Source organism: Leptinotarsa decemlineata, unplaced genomic scaffold (assembly GCF_025532065.1).
Source record: "Leptinotarsa decemlineata unplaced genomic scaffold, Ldec_3_MD MMD2_tig00002974_RagTag_RagTag, whole genome shotgun sequence".
In the NCBI taxonomy this organism is placed as follows: domain Eukaryota; kingdom Metazoa; phylum Arthropoda; class Insecta; order Coleoptera; family Chrysomelidae; genus Leptinotarsa; species Leptinotarsa decemlineata.
Window position 1 is genome coordinate 4,723,829 of NW_027412578.1, and position 18,766 is coordinate 4,742,594.

Sequence of the window (18,766 nt, forward strand, 5' to 3'; positions counted from 1 at the left end):
CATTGAAAGTATGTTTGTCGAGGGGATCACCAGACGAATCACTAACAATTTTTATGGAGGCTAGGGATAACTTTTTTATTTTTGATAGTTTTTAGAGGAAAGTATTTTTGTATATGTATTGACTAAATTAGATGTGAGGTCTTGTAAGTTCATGTTGTAAAAAATATTCCAATCTATCTCAAAAAGAGATTTTCTTAACAATTGTATACCTTTATTAGTAATTTTTCTCTTTAACGCACCGTCTGTTGTCGAACGATTCTTATTATTTTTCAAAACAATGAATTGCGCAGAATGATCATATAGGCAAGGATCAACAATACCAACCTCATAGTCAGAGTTCAAAACATTTGTTAATATGTTATCAATGCAAGTTGAGGATCTTTGGTTAACTCTGGTATAATCAGAGATTGTCATTTTGAGCCCAAAAGAATCTACCAAATCTATCCACTCTTGGGAAAACCTTGTTTGTTTACTAATGTCAATATTGAAATCACCCACAATAATAATATATCTGAATTTATCTGAAAGAAAGGAAACAAGATCATAGAAATTTTCTAAAAATGCATGAAAGTTTTCATTCAATGGAGCTCTATAAGTTGTGATAAGGGCAGTATGAAATGAGCTGATTTCAATTCCGCAAAATTCTGAAATTGACTCCTTACAATATTTATTCAAATTCAAAGGTTTACACTGTACACTGGTATGTGTTGCTATAGCGACACCACCATGAAGTTTCTCTTTTCTGCAGAAGTAACTAGCCAAACTATAACTACCTAGATTCAGCAAGTTAATACAGTCCAACCGTAATATATCAATAAATACTTATTCAATTAAATAAGCACTATTTGAATTAAATAAGCACCATTTGAACCGGTGCACTTTGGCCAATGTAACAGAAGTCGATTAATTTCGTCTGCATACAAATTGGGTTCTCGAATTTCGATGAAGTCGACGAAGGCCGTTTTTGCCTGCTCCTGATTGGCGAAGGTTCTACCGGTAAGAAAATTATCAAAATGCTTGAAAAGATGGTAGTCGGTTGGCGGGAGGTCTGGGGATTATGGTAGGTGAGGTAGAACTTCGAGGCTCAATTTGTTTAATTTTCGAACGGTGATTTGTGAAAAGTGCAAACGGGCGTTGTCGTAGAGCAGGATCGGACCTCTTCTGTTGACAAGTGCCGGCTGCTGCTGATTTCCTCGCAATAACACTCTGCTGTGTGGTTTGGCCTGGTTGTAGAAAGTTATAGTGAATCACACCAGCCGTTTACCAGCATACAGTAACCATAGTCTTTTTTGGTGGGTTTTCGCCTCTGGAAAGTGCCTGGATGGCTCATGGATGTCCAACCACTGTCCTGGACGTCTCATGTTGTCGTAGAGCGTAGAGGATTCACTTTTCATCACACGTGACGATTCGATCTAAGAAATGATCCGTTTTCGTTGCGCAAAAGCAAAGAAAAACAGACCTCGAAACAAGGCAATTTCTGTCAATCGACCAAATCGAGGAGCACCTACTTTTCGATTTTTTGACCTTTCCAATACGTTTTAAGCCATCAGAAAACAGTTTGTGATGGGTCAGTCTCCACCAAGGTCGGCGGTTTGGCTGTCCTTGTTCATCTTTCACTGCCTGAACCACTGTGCATGCTGTTTTTGGCGAGTGCATTGGCTTGGGAAGTGAGAGTTGAGCAAACCTGCCATCGGATGCCTGCTTCCACGTAGCCCTGCTGGATACTGGAATGACAGAATCACTTGTGGTTCTGTTATTCTCTAACTGAATGGCATCCCAACAATGACTTAATCCTAAAGTATATGTATCCGTACCGAGAGGATGAATGACACTGAACCAATCAGCTGTCACTACGGAACTTTCGAGATACCAGGCACCCTCTCGTCGTAGCATCGCCTTGTCACGGTAATGCGGGGCCGTGATTAACCTTCTTTCCCTAGCTACTCGTGGGACTTTTATGGACAGAGTAAACTTAAAAATTGTTTCTGACGCTGAGTCTATAGAGGAGGTGAATGTCGAGCTCACGACTCCAACTGACCTCCCTGTAAATTCAGATCAGGAGTGAGAGCCTCTCAACTCTCCAAATTCTGATCCAATAACTGAACCTAAAAAAAAGGTTTGGTGGTGCAGCCAGGAAACGACTGAGTTGTCTCCTCAAGAGCGGGGTACCTTATGAAACCGTCTTGCACAGTATTCTTGAGTGGCGTACGCAGAATCTGTCTTAGGTGGAGAAACAAAGCCCCTATGAGCAAGTTAGCAAACGTTTGCGCTCAAGTGATGATTCACCAAAACCAGAGGCGAAAAAGCCCCGCATGGGTGAATCTAAGCCATCGTCAGGTGTAGCTGATGTGCAAAAACCCTAATATGGAAAGGTTGTTGCGGGTATCAATGTGGGAATCTTGCACCTTGACTATCCGACTACCTCATTAACGATGAAACAGCAGAGCATATAGTTTGTGCCGGCCCCGCTGGGGACCGAATCAGGTTTTTAGAGTTCGGCAGGACCGTATTCTCACCATCTGACCTGAAAGACCACTCACTATACAAACTAGTCGGCTTCGTTAAGGAGCTGGGTGTATTTGGTCGAGTGTGAATAGGTGTAAGTCACATTAAACCTTTGCGAGTTGCGATGGAGAGTCGAATTGACCCACTCACTTTAGACCTAACCTCCACCAAGGTCCTCAAAAACTCGTCCTGGATTACTGTGGTCGACCTTCTTCGATGCTTAAATCTCCGGAACTGAATTTCGCAATCCCACGTCGAACAATGCGTTCATTAACACTATCATTGCCAAATGCATGGTTGATTGTTCGGGTTGTTTTGATAGCGCTTTGATTCAATTTCAATTCGTAGAGAAAAATTGACCGGAAATAGCCTAACGACATCATATAATAAGCTTAAAAGAGGCAAAAAATTGAAAGTTGGAAAAAATAAACTGCATCAATGTACAGAGTACAACATTCTCTATCGATCAGTATATTCCACGACACAGTAGAATAAATATTTATTGAGATATGGAGTGACGTGACATCAAAACGGACAAAACTTTTGAAACTAATGAGTGATTTTTTTGCTGGTATCTTTTTGGCAACACTATTTTTGGCAAATCACGCGTTAATCATGTCTTTTGTCATTGTCAAACTTGTTCATGAATCGACTTACGAATGAACAACGCATGCAAATTATTGAATTTTATTATCAAAATGTATGTTCGGTGAAGAAAGTGCTTCGTGCACTTCCAATTTATGGGCAGTTTTGTCGGCCTACTGAGGGAGCTATTCAGAAGCTTGTGACTAAATTTCGAACCCAGTTTACATTATTGGACATTAAACCACCAACACGCATACATAGAGTGAGGACCGAAAAAAATATTGCGGCTGTATCCGCCAGTGTTCGTGATGACCGTGAAATGTCGATTCGCCGCCATTCGCAGCGTTACTCCACTAGACGTGGAAAATTTTGCGAAAGGATTTAGGTATAAAGCTTTATAAGATACAGCTGGTGCAAGAATTGAAGCCACACGACCTCCCACAACGTCTAACATTTGGTGAATGGACGCTGGCAAAGTTGGACACATTTTTATCGAAAAATTGTGTTCAGCGACGAGGCTCATTTCTGGTTGAATGGATACGTTAACAAGCAAAATTGCCGCATCTGGAGTGAAGACCAGCCACAAGCATTGCAAGAGCTACCGATGCATCCCGAAACAGTCACTGTTTGGTGTGGTTTATGGGTCGGTGGCATCAGCAGGCCGTACTTCTTCAAAGACGACAAAGGCCGGAACGTTACTGTGAATGGCGAGCGCTACCGTGTGATGATTGACGACTTTTTGTTGTCCAAAATGGAAGAATTGGACATGCCTGACATGTGGTTTCAACAAGACGGTGCCACATGCTAAACGACACGCGAAACAATGGCCCAATTAAGAGCCGCCTTCGGTGAATAGTTTATCTCACGTTTGGGGCCCGTCAATTGGCCGCCTAGATCGTGTGATTTAACGCCTTTGGATTATTTCTTGTGAGGTCACGTTAACGCTCATGTCTACAGGGATAAACCGGCAACGACTGACACTCTGAAAGCCAATATTGAAGCATTTATACGTGAAATACCGGTCGATATGTTAGAGAAAGTGTGCTAAAATTGGACCTGGCGCATCTAAAGCGGAGCCGCGGACAATATTTGCATGAAATCATATTGAAACATTAAATTACATTAATCGTTCTATCGATTTCAATATATATTTCATCAATTGTTTCAAATTTTTTGTGTTGTTTTGAAAATCAAATCCTATACCTCTTAAAAAATCACCCGTTACCTTATACCTATCTTCTCCAAATGAAAACTTACCTGTGCTTGAATGGATAGTCAATATCTCAGTGGCATCCTCGACTGTAAAATTTGTTTCACCAATGCCTACTAGATTCACCCCGGTAATTTGTAAAACAGGATTGGCGTGAATTTTGACTTGAGAAACTGTTTCCGAAACATTGAAAACGATCAAGACAGATCCGGAATATTCGCTGTCTTCTGCCAGGAAGGCACTCTCCGGGAGTTGTAAATTTAGTGTGTATTGAGTTGGTATGTAAATATTAGGCAGGCGGTATTCCAGGCCCGTGTTGTTGATTTGCGAGAAGACACATGGCGTGTATCCAAACAGGATGATTAGGATGATTGTTGAAGAAGCCATTCAAATCTCTGCAAAAAAAAACATTGGCATAAAAACCAATCCCGAGGCTGGGCAGAAGTGCTCACCTCAATCTAAGTCGGTGGCAGGGGATGAACAGAAATGTCCACTCCAATCTACCGCTTGGAATGAGGCTGGATATAGCAGGTCACCTCGTGATGTAATACAAAGGCCAAGGCGTAAGCGCATTTGCGGCGCCGAGGTCAACAGGAGAAAGAGAGCGAAGGAGGCAGGAGTGTCAGCAACTATAAGTGCACCCTCCTCCTCCCACACTCCTCCTCCAACAGCAAGGACACTTCCTGCGGCGGGCGCCAAGAGCTCCGCCTTGAATGAAGGCAAGGAACCGGCTGCCCCTGCAGGAAACCTTCCTCACTTGTGTACCTCCACGGAGAGAACCCCAAGAAGGTTGAAGAAGCCGCGCAACTACAGTAATGTCGCTGCACCTTCCAAAACCGTAAGACATCTCAAGGTTGCCAAAGAGAGTGTGTGTTCGGCGAGTCTTGGCCTACACCTGCCAATATATAAAGGAGATGTATCCTAGTGACCTGTCCACCTTTCAGGAAAGGACAGGATGGACGATGACCAAGGAGGACAACTCCTCGGGAGGATGTACAATGGGTCACATGTGACCTAAGTGCTGTGGGTCTCTCTCACCCTCCCTACTGTTTAAACACACCCAGAATTTTGTTAATGTCACATACCTGCCGTGAAAAATATGAAAACCGGTTATTTCACAGAATATACACTGAATGAATAATGTTTGAACTGAAAAGGTAATATCTTTTGGGGAAGATTAGTTTTTGGAAACCGGTATTTTGAACCGCTGCTGTTTTGAAATAGCGTGCGAAAAATGCTCCTGAAGATAATTTTGTTTTCTACTTTTGCGATGGAACTTTTTTATTTCATAAAACTCGTTCAGTAAAATAAATTTATGCATTTCTTTAAATATTTTGACAGTGCTCGTCATCCAGAATATAATAGTGAAAATTTCAAATCGATAACATTCACCGTTTTCAAGATACGCGATTTCGAAATTGTGCATTTGTCGAAAGCTTGTGTGTGACGTCATGAGATATGTGCGATTGTCGGTACAGCGTCTGAACTGTTATAAAGGAACGGTCCAGAAACATTCATCAAGGGAGACTCAAGTAAGTTTCCAAAGGTGGACTTATTCATGATATGGAATATTTCAATAAGAATATAAAGAATTCGTTAGTAGTGAAATAAGAGGAGTCAAAGTTTAGAGATACTCTAGTATGAACATGCCTGATGAAGCTATTGTAAACTGTTTAGTGAAAATCCCACGATGAGGTGTCACTTGAATAAATTATAAATATGAATATTGAGTATAATATAATACGTATATGATAAACCAGTGACATAAAGTGTTCAACACTGAAATTTGTCTTTTCATCGATAATGCAAAACCTTTTTGAATTAAAAGTTTAAGTTCAACGCCTCATAACTCATCTGAATAGCAAAAATGTGTAGCACCACACCTGACTTAGAATGTTTAAACCTGCATTTTTTGTAAATTTTTCACAGGGGAGAAGTTCACCCATTGAAAAAATAAAACGGAAATCGAGCATATGTTAATTAGATAATTTCGAAGTTAACGGTAAGACGAGCTTGATTCCAAATTTTTACGAAAATCTGAGGAGATTTAAAGAAGAAGTTTGATATGTATGTAATGAATATATGAAACTAATAAACATTCATTTGTAAAAATATTATTATGGAAATCTCCAAAAACTGAATTTTATAAAACAAATTTTGTGAAAAATCTCACAATTAAATATTATTAAAACTTCTATCATGAATTTTCATCAAGTATAGGCAACATTCGACACATATTTCAAGAAAGATCAGGTAATAATGGTTGAGTCATCTCCACTCTAACGGAACGGGCTCGTAGAATATCTTAACCAGAACATCTGGAGAGGGAACTGAAATACTTCGAAGTGACCTTGAGATCGAATGGATACAGTGCCTCCGAGATCAGGAAAGGCATGAAACCGAAGAGCACCACGGTTCAAAAAGCGAACAAGGATCGGATGGTTGCACGCTCATATCTACCGTTTAACCCTAGGGTCACGGACAAAATTGGAAAACTATTGGATAAACACGACACCGAAACAGTCTTCAAATCCACGAGGAAGATACAACAAAGCCTCAGGTCGGCTAAAGACAAAAGAGACCCAATATCAGCAGCGGGGGTCTATCGCATACCGTGCACTTGTGGGAAGGTGTATATCGGAACCACCAAACAATCCATGGGAACAAGACTGAAAGAGCATAAAAGGATCTGCAGACTAGGCCAAACAGACAAGTCAGCTGTGGCAGAACACGCACTGAGTGAAGGAGACCACAGAATCTTGTTTGAAAACACAGGACTAATTGCCCCCAACTAGGGATACCATAGCCAACTAGTACGGGAGGCAATAGAAATCCACAAACACATGGATAATTTTAACAGAAAAGAAGAAGCGTTGAAACTCAATCAAATATGGAACCCCATTTTAAGGAATTCGAGAATAATGAACGGAATGACAACAGCAGGCAGCAAGATTGTTAATGTTCCAGGTTCAAGTACAAGTACAGGTACAAGTGCAGGTACACATACAGGTACCAATACAACTGATTACCTGACAAGGCATAAATACTCTTTACGAAGCCTGAAAAGTTAGTCATCGGACAGCAAGCCATGATGGTTAAACTTCTGAAAGAGCTAGCCAGCGAAACGTCAGGAAGACATTCCAAAAATCCACGGCTTTCAAACTCGAAAAACAGTGGCACTGATTAATGGTTGAGTCGAACTATTTTTTTTAGTCGAAAATTAAACGAATCTTCATATAAAATAAAATAATGGTTTTTTTGTCTTACCTTCAACAAGCAATATATCCAAGAGACTAGCAGTTAATACCACAAACTTTCGAATTAAAAAAAAGTGATGAAATAGATGTAGGTAGATTACTAGACCCTTTATGAATATATGGCTTATCAAATTTTTTATGATTGAAGATTAAAAATCAATAAAATATTTCTTGTTATCCCGTTATAAAACAATTGATATTTCTATTGGAGAGATAATATAATTGAATGACACATTGCAAACAGAAGAATTACTTTTTTTTTCAAGTTTTATATCTAAAATCCTGTAATAAAAATTAAGTGGAAAATTAGAGTTTTGTATTTGTCAAGAGTGTAAATATTCATAAATAGCTATTCATACCTTAAACTATTTCTTTTAATAAATTGAGAGGGTGCCCTTTCAGCAGAAATTAATTTTTGGGAAAGATAGGTTCCGGCTTTCTATAGGTACCGTTGTTACAAAAGTTTTGTCCGTTTCAAGGTCATGTGTTTTTGTAGCTCCATATCTCAATAAATATTCTACTGTGTCGTCGTACATACTGATCAATAGAGAAATTTGTACTCTATACACGTTCATTTTTTACCAAATTAAAATTTTTTGCCTCTTGTCAGCTAATTTCCATATGATGCAAAGCGATTTTCGGCCAATGGAACTGGTCAACACAGGATGTCCGATCCTGCTCCATGACAAATCACCGTCCGAAAATTAAACGAATTGAGCATCGAAGTTCTGCCTCACCCACCATACTCCCCAGACCTATCGCCAACCGACTACCATCTTTTCGAGCACTTAGATAACTTTCTCACCGTTAGAATCAGGTACTCTGATTTAAATAATGTCGCTTATCTCTATTCAATTGAATAAGTATCCGCTGAGATATTACAGTTTGATAGACTCAGAAAAATGGACAAAACTTTTGAAACAACTACAAAATTTAACGTATTTCTTTCTCATAACATCGAACGTACCTATGTCTCTTCCTTTCTCTATATCAAACAAGTACAGGAAACAATTAAGATTGAAATGTGAGTCATGAAAAAAAATGGAAGAAAAAATTCAATAAGCCCCCGAGGTTCCACTGTTTTTCAGAGATTTGGAAAAAATGGTCAAAGTCAGACAGCACCCATAACCGAAAACAATATTACGCATATAAAGTGAAACATATATTGCACCTATTTTGTGAAAATCTCACAATAAAGAGTTGTTAGATACTTTCAATCGCATATGAGACTTTCAAACTTCAGTTTTACAACCATGATTTATCAACTTTTGGGATTCAACACTTTTTTCCTTGAGGAAAGTTCAATTCACTACCTTTCATCAAGAAACATTGTCAACCGCTTAACTAATATATAAAAATGAATGTTGGTTGATTGGTAAGTGATAAACTTCTACATTGGTCAACCGATCGTGATGAAACTTGACATGTACAAGTAATTTTTCATAGAGGTTTTTAGCCTATCAATTTTCCTGTAACTCGCCACTAGATGGCGCTGTAGAACAATTTTTTGAAAGCTCTGTTCTATAACGATGCGCACGCCTAAGTTCGTTGATTCTGATTCTGTCAAAACATTGGAACAGCAGCGATACAGCAACATAGTACTAGTATTAAATATTTCTGGTGTACAGTAAACCTTTTAATTAAAATATCTCAATTTCATCAGTTCGGACTTCCATTGTCTAATATAATATAAATTGATTAGGAATCCCTGAAAGAATCTGTAAGAAGATTAACCGAAAAATAATAATCTTATTAAACAAAAAACTGAAATTACAAAGAAATAACATACAAGCAACAACCAAAAAATCAAAAAATTTTAAATATTAATACGAGTTGAAAATTAAAAATTATTATTAACAAAAAATTAAAATTAAAAGATTCCAAACCAAGTTAAGTCACAACGTTTCGATTGTATCCACATTCGTCTTCGGGTGATAACTTAACATATTCCGCCTGCACATCGTCTCGAGTTCATTCAGGTTGGAGCCCAGCTGCAGCTCCCTTACCTTTATGGCTGATCTTTGTCGAAGAAGGACAAGTGGGTTCATGACTGAGGGGATGTTGGCGGTATGAAGTCCTCAGACATCAGTATCGCCCATCACGGGGTACCCCTACCTGGCTGGGTAGGGGTACCCCGGTATAAATACTCAGATCTCTTCCGAGATCTGAGTATTTATAGGTCATTCGAGTGCTTTCACCTATCCTTTCTTCTCTCTCTCCGCTTCATTGGTTTTAGCGGGAGATGACCGTTTGGCGGGAGTTGGTCGTTTTCCGCTTGATTAGAGGTTTCCATATGTTACGTATCTCTACGCTAGCTTGGCTAAATGCGCTGTTGGACAACATATACGCGGCTTCTTTGAATTTCCTCCTAAACCAGTGTTCCTCCTTGTGGATGATTTCAGCTTGAGCCCACTTGATGTTATATTGATGAATCCAAACATGCTCTGCTATAACGGATTTGCTGGTTTCTCTTCGCTGTGTGTATTTCTTGTGCTCAGCAATGCGAACTTTCAATGGCCTCTTAGTTTCACCGATGTATGATTCTCCACACTCGCAGGGTATCCGGTATATGCATTTCTTGGAATCGCAGTCCGCGTTTGGTAGCCTGGTTTTCGTGAGGCTGCTAAGGATAGTGTTCCCAGATCTGAAGCAGGTCCTGATGTTATACTTGGACCCGATTCTTCTTATCCTTTCCGATAATCCTCTGATGTAGGTAAGTACAAGTACTGGTTGTGACGGCTTCTCTTCCTTGTGGTGTGGTGGAGTGATGGTAGAACGGAATGGTTACTCCAGAGTAATGGTAGGACAGCCTTTAGCTAGAAGACAGCAAAAGCTCCACAAGGAGGATTATCGGAAAGGTTAAGAAGAATTGGGTCCAATTATAACATCAGGACCTGCTTCAGATCTGGGAACACTATCCGTAGCAGCCTCACAAAAACCAGGCCACCAAACGCGGACTGCGATTCCAAGAATTGCATTTACCGGATACCCTGCGAGTGTGGAGAGTCATACATCGGTGAAACTAAGAGGCCATTGAAAGTTCGCATTGCCGAGCACAAGAAACACACACAGCGAGGAGAAACCAGCAAATCTGGAATAGCAGAGCATGTTTGGACTCATCAACATAACATCAAGTGGGCTCAAGCTGAAATCATCCACAAGGAGGAACACTGGTTTAAGAGAAAATTCAAAGAAGCCACGTATATGATATCCAACAATGCATTTAGTCAAGCTAGCGTAGAGATACGTAACATACGGAAACCTCTAATCATGCTGAAAACGACCAACTCCCGCCAAAACCAATGAAGCGGGAGAGGGAAGAGGGGATAGGTGAAAGCATTCGAATGACCTATAAATACTCAGATCTCGGAAGAATATGTTCAGTTATCACCCGAAGACGATTGTGGATAGTAACAATCGAAACGTTGTGACATAACTTGGTTTGGAATCTTTTAATTTCAAATTTTAATTTTTTGTTAATAATAATTTTTAATTTTTTTAATTTTCAACTCGATTTTGATTTTTTGGTTGTTGCTTGTATGTTATTTCTTTGTAATTTCAGTTTTTTGTTTAATATCATTGTTATTTTTCGATTAATCTTTTCAATTCTTCACAGATTTTTTCAGGAATTTCAAATCAATTTATATTATATTAGACAATGGAAGTCCGAACAGATGAAATACACCACGAAACATTGTCAACCACCTTCAAACAAACGTTAAAATATCTCAACTTTTTAATGTAATATTTATTTCAACTTACAAAAATATACAAAATATACATCAAACAAAATATACTACTATACATCCTAAAATACACATACAAAGGGCTAATTTTTATTCCGAGTAGACTTTCGAATGGCCCCATTTCGTGCGTTGCTCCTCTCATTGTCTAATGTTGGAAATTCCTCCAACAAATTCTTTTTGACAGATATTTTGGAACAACTCGGAACTTTTCCTAAGCTTTTTCCTTCAGATTTGCTTGTCAATGTCTCATTTTTTTTAGAACCTTGCTTCAGCTTTTCCGTCAGTAATCTAGTTCTTGGCTTCAGGGCACTTTCAACTTTTGTGTCACAAGCGACAGATGTTACGGTTTCTTTGCTTGGTCCAACCTTAACATTACTACTAAGCTGAGGCTTTCTTTGTCGAGTTTTTCTTTCGGAGGTGTCTGTGTAAATTTTGATTTTTTGAGCTGGTGTTTTCAGGTTAGAAAGTGGGCCGAGATCTTTGAAAGGCTCAGTGAGATTTTCAGGAGACAAATTGAATAGCAAGCATTTTTTCCCTGGTTTTACTATAGGTGAAAAACTGGGACTCACTGGTTTCACGGGAATAGAAATCTGAGTTCTTTTAGATTCAGGAGTTTTCTGCAATTCCTCATTATCGTTCACAGACAAAAACTCCATATCGTTTTGAATTTCATGTAGCGGATCTACAGCTATCGTTTCGGTGAGATAACCCAACTTTTGTCCTATTGCCTCATTATACAAAAAAGCATGGTCGAGTTTAAATGTAGATAAGATGTCGATCAACTTATCATTTGTACTAAAAGATTCAGTCTTAATCTTCATCCTACACAAGTGACTGCTGAAATTTAACAAGGTATATCCATAGGATGACAAAAATTCCTTTTTATAATCAGGTTTCAGGTCATGGTGAATGAACTCTGTAATCGTTTCATCATTTGAATCCCACTTCTTGCTGTAATAATTGTATATATTTAAGGCACCTTCAAAGTAGCTTTGAGCAATTGACATGTTATTCTGCTTGATACTCAATAAGGCACTGATTCTGATTTGCTCGACAAGAAGAGTCTGGTATTCAAAGCAAATGCAGTAGAAACAAGGGCATGACTTTTTGTGTTTTGCCACAGTTGGCATGTGGAAGGACTGAACCACAAATTTCGGTGATGATGGTGAAAACTGGTTATGAATCGGCAAATCCAAAACAATTTCCATAGAATTGTTGGTGCATACCGTTTCGGAGGTTGGAGACAAATTTTTCTGAGAAATCTCCATGATTTTCGATTTTTCAGTTTTATGAAGAGACAAAATATTGGCCATACCATCGATTTTCACTTGGCAGTCGTTCAGACGACTTGACATTAGATCAGCGTGTGCAAGATACATCAGATAGGTTGAACATCGAAGGGGCAGGACCAACTTTTGGGTGAGGAGAAACGTTTCTCTGCCGTAAGTTCGTACTTCAATAGGGACTTTCATCAAGTGGTACAGTCTGGTTAGTTCCTCGCTGGCATCTAGCATTATTGAAGTTTCGTACTCCTTTTCATTTGGATTTATATCATCTGAAAAATAAAATGTTTTACTTTTTCTTTGTGAAATATTGAATGAGTTGATGAAGAAAATACTGTATATGACATGAATGTGATTTCACTCTATGTTCACTATGCCTCTGAGCATTTGTTTCCTCGTTTACTTAGCAGTATTTTCAGTGGTTTAAGTAGAGTATTTAATGATGCTTCCGAAACTGATATCAAATTCTACAATTTTGAATTATTTGAAGAGAAAATTATAAATATTTCAGTGGCATAAAAATTCTAATGTTCAATATATTTACAATCGCAACTCAATTTTTTCTTTAGATCCATGTCCGACAATACTGTATAACATTTGCAAGATTTCAATTTTTTTTTAATTATTATTTCAACACGCTTTTATTAGCTTCACCTGTATGTATGTATGTTTGTTTCTTTGCTTGTAACTCTCAAGCTCGGTATCTGTATTTAACATAATTATCGACATTATTGCTTGATCTATCTACTCACTTTACATGTATTTCTGCATTTGAAAATAGTTTTTTTTTTATTAACACGCGCGCCTGCTTCATTTGTAACCCACCTTTGCGTGCCTGCTGCCTTGGGCTTGGTATTTTTTCTAAACAATATACGGCTGATTGATCCTAAAGTTTAGATAAAATAAATATAGTTTAAAAAGACTAAAAAACACGCTTTTAAAGAACATTTAACTAAAAAGTTGAAAATATTTTTTTTAAATAAGCTTAAAACAATAACGAACGAAAAATACTAGTATTATTGTGAAAAAAGCGTGGGCGCTTTGTGCCATATTTTTTGTATATCAAGCGCCCTTTGCTTTTTTCACATAATAATACTCGTATTTTTTGTTAGTTATTGTTTCAAACTTATTTTAAAAAAAATTAATTTTTTAGTTCAATGTTCTTTAATAGCGTGTTTTTTAGTTTTTCAAACTATATTTATTATGATCTTATAGCTTTTAAATGCTTTGATGGAAAATATCTATAATGGTATACTCACCAAAGTGATTTTTTTTGTATTCATCAAACATTATCGCTGTAGCTGAATACACATCCATCAACGTATTTTTTCTGTGAATTTCTATTTCCAGAGAACAGGGCAGGCTTGAAAACTTGAATTTCAACAGAAGAAGCTGACTCTTGATAGAACTGAGTCCCTTGCTGCTGTCTTGATTATCCATCAACTGCGTAGCCATTTGAAAAGTTTTGTAAGATTCGTGAATATCGATACTGAATAAAGCTTTGCTTTTACAAATATAATAGGTCATAACAATTCTCAAATTTTGTTCTTTTGAAAAGTCCGCTCTTTCCAATAACTTGTCTACCATTTCGATTTGTTTTTTAGGGTAAAGTTTATTGACATCAGCAAATTCAACAATGAAACTTGATGCTTGGACAATACCAGCCAAGTTGTTTTGTATCTGCGCTACTTTTAAGGCCATCTGAGAGGCTTGTAAACTCCTTATTCTATGTCGAAGTAGCCTGTATTCATGTGATATTTGTATAAGACGGTCATATAAATTAATTGCAAATACACATTCGAGATTATCATCAAGATTCAAGTCGTGTATAATTTTTGAAAGAATAGTAAGTGCTTCATCGAGATTATTCAAGTTGCAGGTGAACTTCTCCAATGTTAAACTTTCATATGAAGATACTACATCACATTCTTCACTTGGATCTCTAGGAATGACCCCGGGTACTTTTATGGGGACAATTGAGGTCCATTCCATATCCTGAGCATTTTTTGCTATTATTTGCCTCATGTTATATTTATAACAGATATGGTACAATAGTGCTAAATGAACTTGTTTTAACTTGTTTCCAGTGTGTTTCAGTTTGTCTCTAAACTTGAATAAAACACTAGTGAAATTCTCTAAACAATTTTCATGTAGTGGTAGTACATGGTCACCAAAAATTTCTACAATGGCTTCTACAACCCCTTCCAGATTTGATAGTTCACACAATTCTTGGACAGCTGCCATTATGGGAACTTTACTTTTCCACCTCTTTTTATATTGCTCTAGTTCAAATTTCAATAAACACAATTTGTCAGAATCGTTCAAGTCAATCGCAAGTTCTGGTGCATCCTGTTGCAGCATTTTCAATGCCGCCACAGTTGTAATTTTTTGTATATCTTCAAATCCGGGTGATTTACTTTCACGTTGATTGTGTTTGAGTTTAACCCAACCTGCTGTAAAGACTTCTTTATTATTTGGGCATAAAAGAACAGCCAGAGCACTCAATCCTAAATATTTTTCTGGCTTATTTGAATGCAATTCACAGAGGATTTTCAAGCAATTTAAAAGTGTTGGATATTTCAAATATGTTTTACCCTTCCAACTTTCCAGATTAATGTAACTAGTCAAAAGGAAACTAAAATAAAGCAATGCCCCTTCATTACCACTTCGGTCTAGATGAACTCCGATATTAAAAACTCCAATTCCAAAAGCATTCCAAGCTTTCTTCCATTCCTCACATTGTTTCTGTTTCAACTGATTTATTTGATTCAACAAGATTTCCATTAATTTCAAACAATTTCCGTGATAATTACTCGAAATAACACTTCCAAATTGTGCATAAATTTCTATCAAACCTAAAATAATTTGGATATGCATAAAATTGTGGATTGAAACACTTGCCACAAAATTTAATATCTCAAGTTGTAGTGCTTCTGAAAAACGTAGCCATTCCTTTGTGCCGCTAGATTTGTAATAAAATGTTATGGTCTGGATTAGAGCCAACAATTTTTCTTTAATCTGTTTTCCATTTTCAGAGTCTATCCATATTTTATCAAGAATCCTCATACTTTCGCAGCATTGCACAAGAGTCTGAAATTTATCCTTCAATTCCACAGGTGAAATGACAAGTGATGACTTTAGTAAATGTGCCAAATGTACATACTCCTCATGAATCAATTTCTCTTTCACTAGACTAGATAACCTATTACAGAACTCTAAGGCTTGTTTGAAATCAAACGTTTTCAGTGTGTTATGCAAGACAATTGTGGAATAACAAAGAATATACTTGAAACATTCTTCTAGCTTTGGCTGAATTTCATTGCTATCTATCAATAGCAGAACATTTTCAAAAAACTTTCTTTGCTCATCAACAGAAATTTTCAAACATAATAAATTTGAGAAGCACTTGTAAGATCTGTTGATCAAATAAAGTGATCCTAACATTTTACTACATATTTTTGAAATCAGTGTGCATATCGAAATCAATGATTCATTGTTGTTTCTGTCATTTTCTACAGCACATTTTGCTACTAAATTGTGAAGAATTATAACAATGCTATCGTAGATATCTCTAAGATTCTTGGGTATAGCAGATGGTAAAAAGGGAGGCATCAAAATATTTTCCATTTCCATGATAATACTGTAGCAATTCTGAAAAAAAAAAAAAGAATTAATAAAAGAAAATCTAACATCTGGTTTTATTAATGATAACAGAAACTTTATTTGTAACAGTAATAACCTTGAGGTAATACAAGTTTTTATATACATTAACAAAAAATAAGAAAAGTATGAAGAAAATGTATAAGAAAGAAATAGGTTTAAAAAAATATTGTACATTTAGAAAATTTTGCGCATTGTTGTTTTTATTTTTATCGTTGTTTTAATAAATAGATTTACACAAAATTTTTTAAAACTGCCTTTATCGTTCAAAGTATTTTTATTATTATAATAATAATCATTATTATTAACATCTAAACATCAAAAGCCTTTTGGTGATCAATGAATACCTATATGACATAGTTTTTGTTAATTGTGGCACTCTGTGTTTTATTTTTGGTTTAAAATCCATTTGTATATTTGTATGGCATATTATTCTCGTCTGCATCATTATCATTTCAATTAATTCTGATAGAGCACTGACACCAGATAACCTAATATACATATAAAAACTGTTAAGAAATCATACTTAAATTCTAAATCATAAAATAAAATAGAACTCTATACATATACAAGTAAATTGCTTGATATGATTTATCCCTCTATAAACAGAGATTTTTCTTGGTAACCATAATAAATACAAACATGAATAAATATATATCTAACTGGTTTGAACTAAAAACCTTAATTTGTGCTATTCTGATTTATTAAAGCTTTATCTGAATCAGCATTGATATTAGCCATTCAGTTTAACAAGACAATAAAATTATGCAAACTTGGCTGGGGTCAATTAGAACAAATTTTCTTTTTTGTTGGTCAATCCCTGATGAAGAATATGCGCGGAAGGTTGTTGTTCATAAGGGAGCAACAGCTGGTTAACAGAAACACTATTTTTTATAGATTATAAAGTATTTAAATTGATGATTGCATTGAATGTCAGTCATCAGAGACGAGATACACGCAAAGAACAATTCACTGTTTTTTATCAGACTGAACTTAGATGTGAAGAAAATAGTATACTTTCAGAAATTTCACAAGATAAAGAGTTTTTGTTATTGTTGGTTAGCAAGGATAAGGTGGGTCTCATGATGAAACCTTGTAATCAGTGTACATGACATTAAAAAAAAAACAAACTTACCTTACGAACTAACATATTAAGTATATGGAATATTGACTGTATGTAGCGCAACTGATCTGTTTCATTTGGATCTCTTATAGAGGATACAATCAACTTCAAAAACTTGTGCAAATGTTCTTCAGATATACTCTTCGGGGTATCAATACAAGCGTTACAACAACTAATCAAGAGTTTTATACCGGAGGTTTGATCAAGTTTCTCCAAGAAGTTCTCGTTTTCATTCACTAGCTGCAAGATTTCCTCAAAGAACCCATTTTTGCATTGGTCCAAAAGATTCTTTAAAAATGTTTTTTTATTCATTTCTATACTTTTGATCTTGTCAGTAATAAATGTAAAACGAAATTTTAGAGAGATTTATTAACCGATTTAAATTACTATATTGACTGTTGTTTTGATATGTACTGTTTGAAAAAAATAGGTTATAAATCATAATGTTGAGATTGATCTGATTGGTCGAACAATCTAATATACACCTGCGTACTTACTCCCTGTCTTATCTCTAGGAAACTGTTCTGTGGTCTTTCAGAAAAATCCATGAAATATCAAATTGATTTTTAAAATCCTGTGAAGTCTTGTCGGTGAATCAGGATTCAAGGAAAATATTATTCTGGAGGATCATTGCCGCAAGGCTGCGGTGCCTCACTCTTGGAAAACAACGAAGTAAGAATAAGGATATTTTGCATTGAAATTTCTACGAATCAGCATTTGTTGTTTTAAGAAAAGTTCTCTCAGAATGCCTATTGTGAAAGTATCGTTTGTGCTGATGATAAGTTATTTAGGCGATAGTACTAGACCGTTAAATCGAAGGCGACGTCCAACTCGTAATAGTATCAACGAATTGAAATCACAAAGATTCGCACAAGCGGATACAAATTTTGCAAAGAATGTGTTAGTTGCTATGTTTGCATGACAGACGATAGAGTGAACAATCGTAGTACTACGATATAATACTAACCACCGTGCCTTCCACTAATCACTAACAACGATCATAATGCTCCTTTAGCCATTCCTTATAACGACCGCGATCGTTGTGGTCGCAACGAAAACGTCACTCATGACGTCAGATTCGCTCACGGCAAGCTCACAACGACCCATCTGAAGAGGATCCAAATGGACGTTAAAAATATTTAGGCGAAATTTTTGAAATGTGACTTTCAAAGCTTAAATATGGCGACAAGAAAAGTTACCTTATTTGATTCGGAAAGAGAAATTTCAGTAGAAGCTATTGTTTCTAAAGCCGACGCTGATCGTGCGCAAACAGGTGTGCAATTGGACATATTTTCGAAATTTACAGTGTAATATGTGATAGAAAATCATGTACCTGAAATGACTTTTGATTTCTCCATCTGAATAACGATTTATTACATAATCAATAATACGTGGTC

At 36.7% G+C, this 18,766-nt stretch overlaps 2 protein-coding genes across 2 annotated transcripts in view; both read right to left on the reverse strand.

Moving 5' to 3' along the window:
• LOC111505365 (membrane alanyl aminopeptidase) overlaps positions 1–7,672 on the reverse strand; it is a 43,085-nt gene extending 35,413 nt beyond the window's left edge. The window contains 2 exon segments of the mRNA XM_074177309.1: positions 4,348–4,695; positions 7,568–7,672. Of these exon segments, the coding sequence (XP_074033410.1) occupies positions 4,348–4,687 (340 nt within the window). The 5' untranslated portion in view covers positions 4,688–4,695; positions 7,568–7,672.
• Positions 7,673–11,275: 3,603 nt separating this feature from the next.
• On the reverse strand, positions 11,276–17,808 carry LOC111505366 (uncharacterized). The gene is made up of 3 exons (XM_074177311.1): positions 17,382–17,808; positions 13,846–16,237; positions 11,276–12,858 (listed from the first exon to the last, which is right to left on the reverse strand). The coding sequence occupies exons 1-3, from the start codon at positions 17,679–17,681 to the stop codon at positions 11,387–11,389; spliced, it is 4,164 nt and encodes a 1,387-aa protein (XP_074033412.1). The 5' UTR covers positions 17,682–17,808; the 3' UTR covers positions 11,276–11,386.
• Positions 17,809–18,766: the final 958 nt, after the last annotated feature.

Coding starts and splice junctions, on each gene's coding strand:
- LOC111505366 (XM_074177311.1), bottom strand. CDS start 17,681: ATGAATAAAAAAACATTTTTAAAGAATCTTTTGGACCAATGCAAAAAT. Junction 16,238..17,381: donor TTAATATGTTAGTTCGTAAG/GTAAGTTTGTTT, acceptor TTTTTTTTTCAG/AATTGCTACAGTATTATCAT. Junction 12,859..13,845: donor ATACAAAAAAAATCACTTTG/GTGAGTATACCA, acceptor TTTATTTTTCAG/ATGATATAAATCCAAATGAA.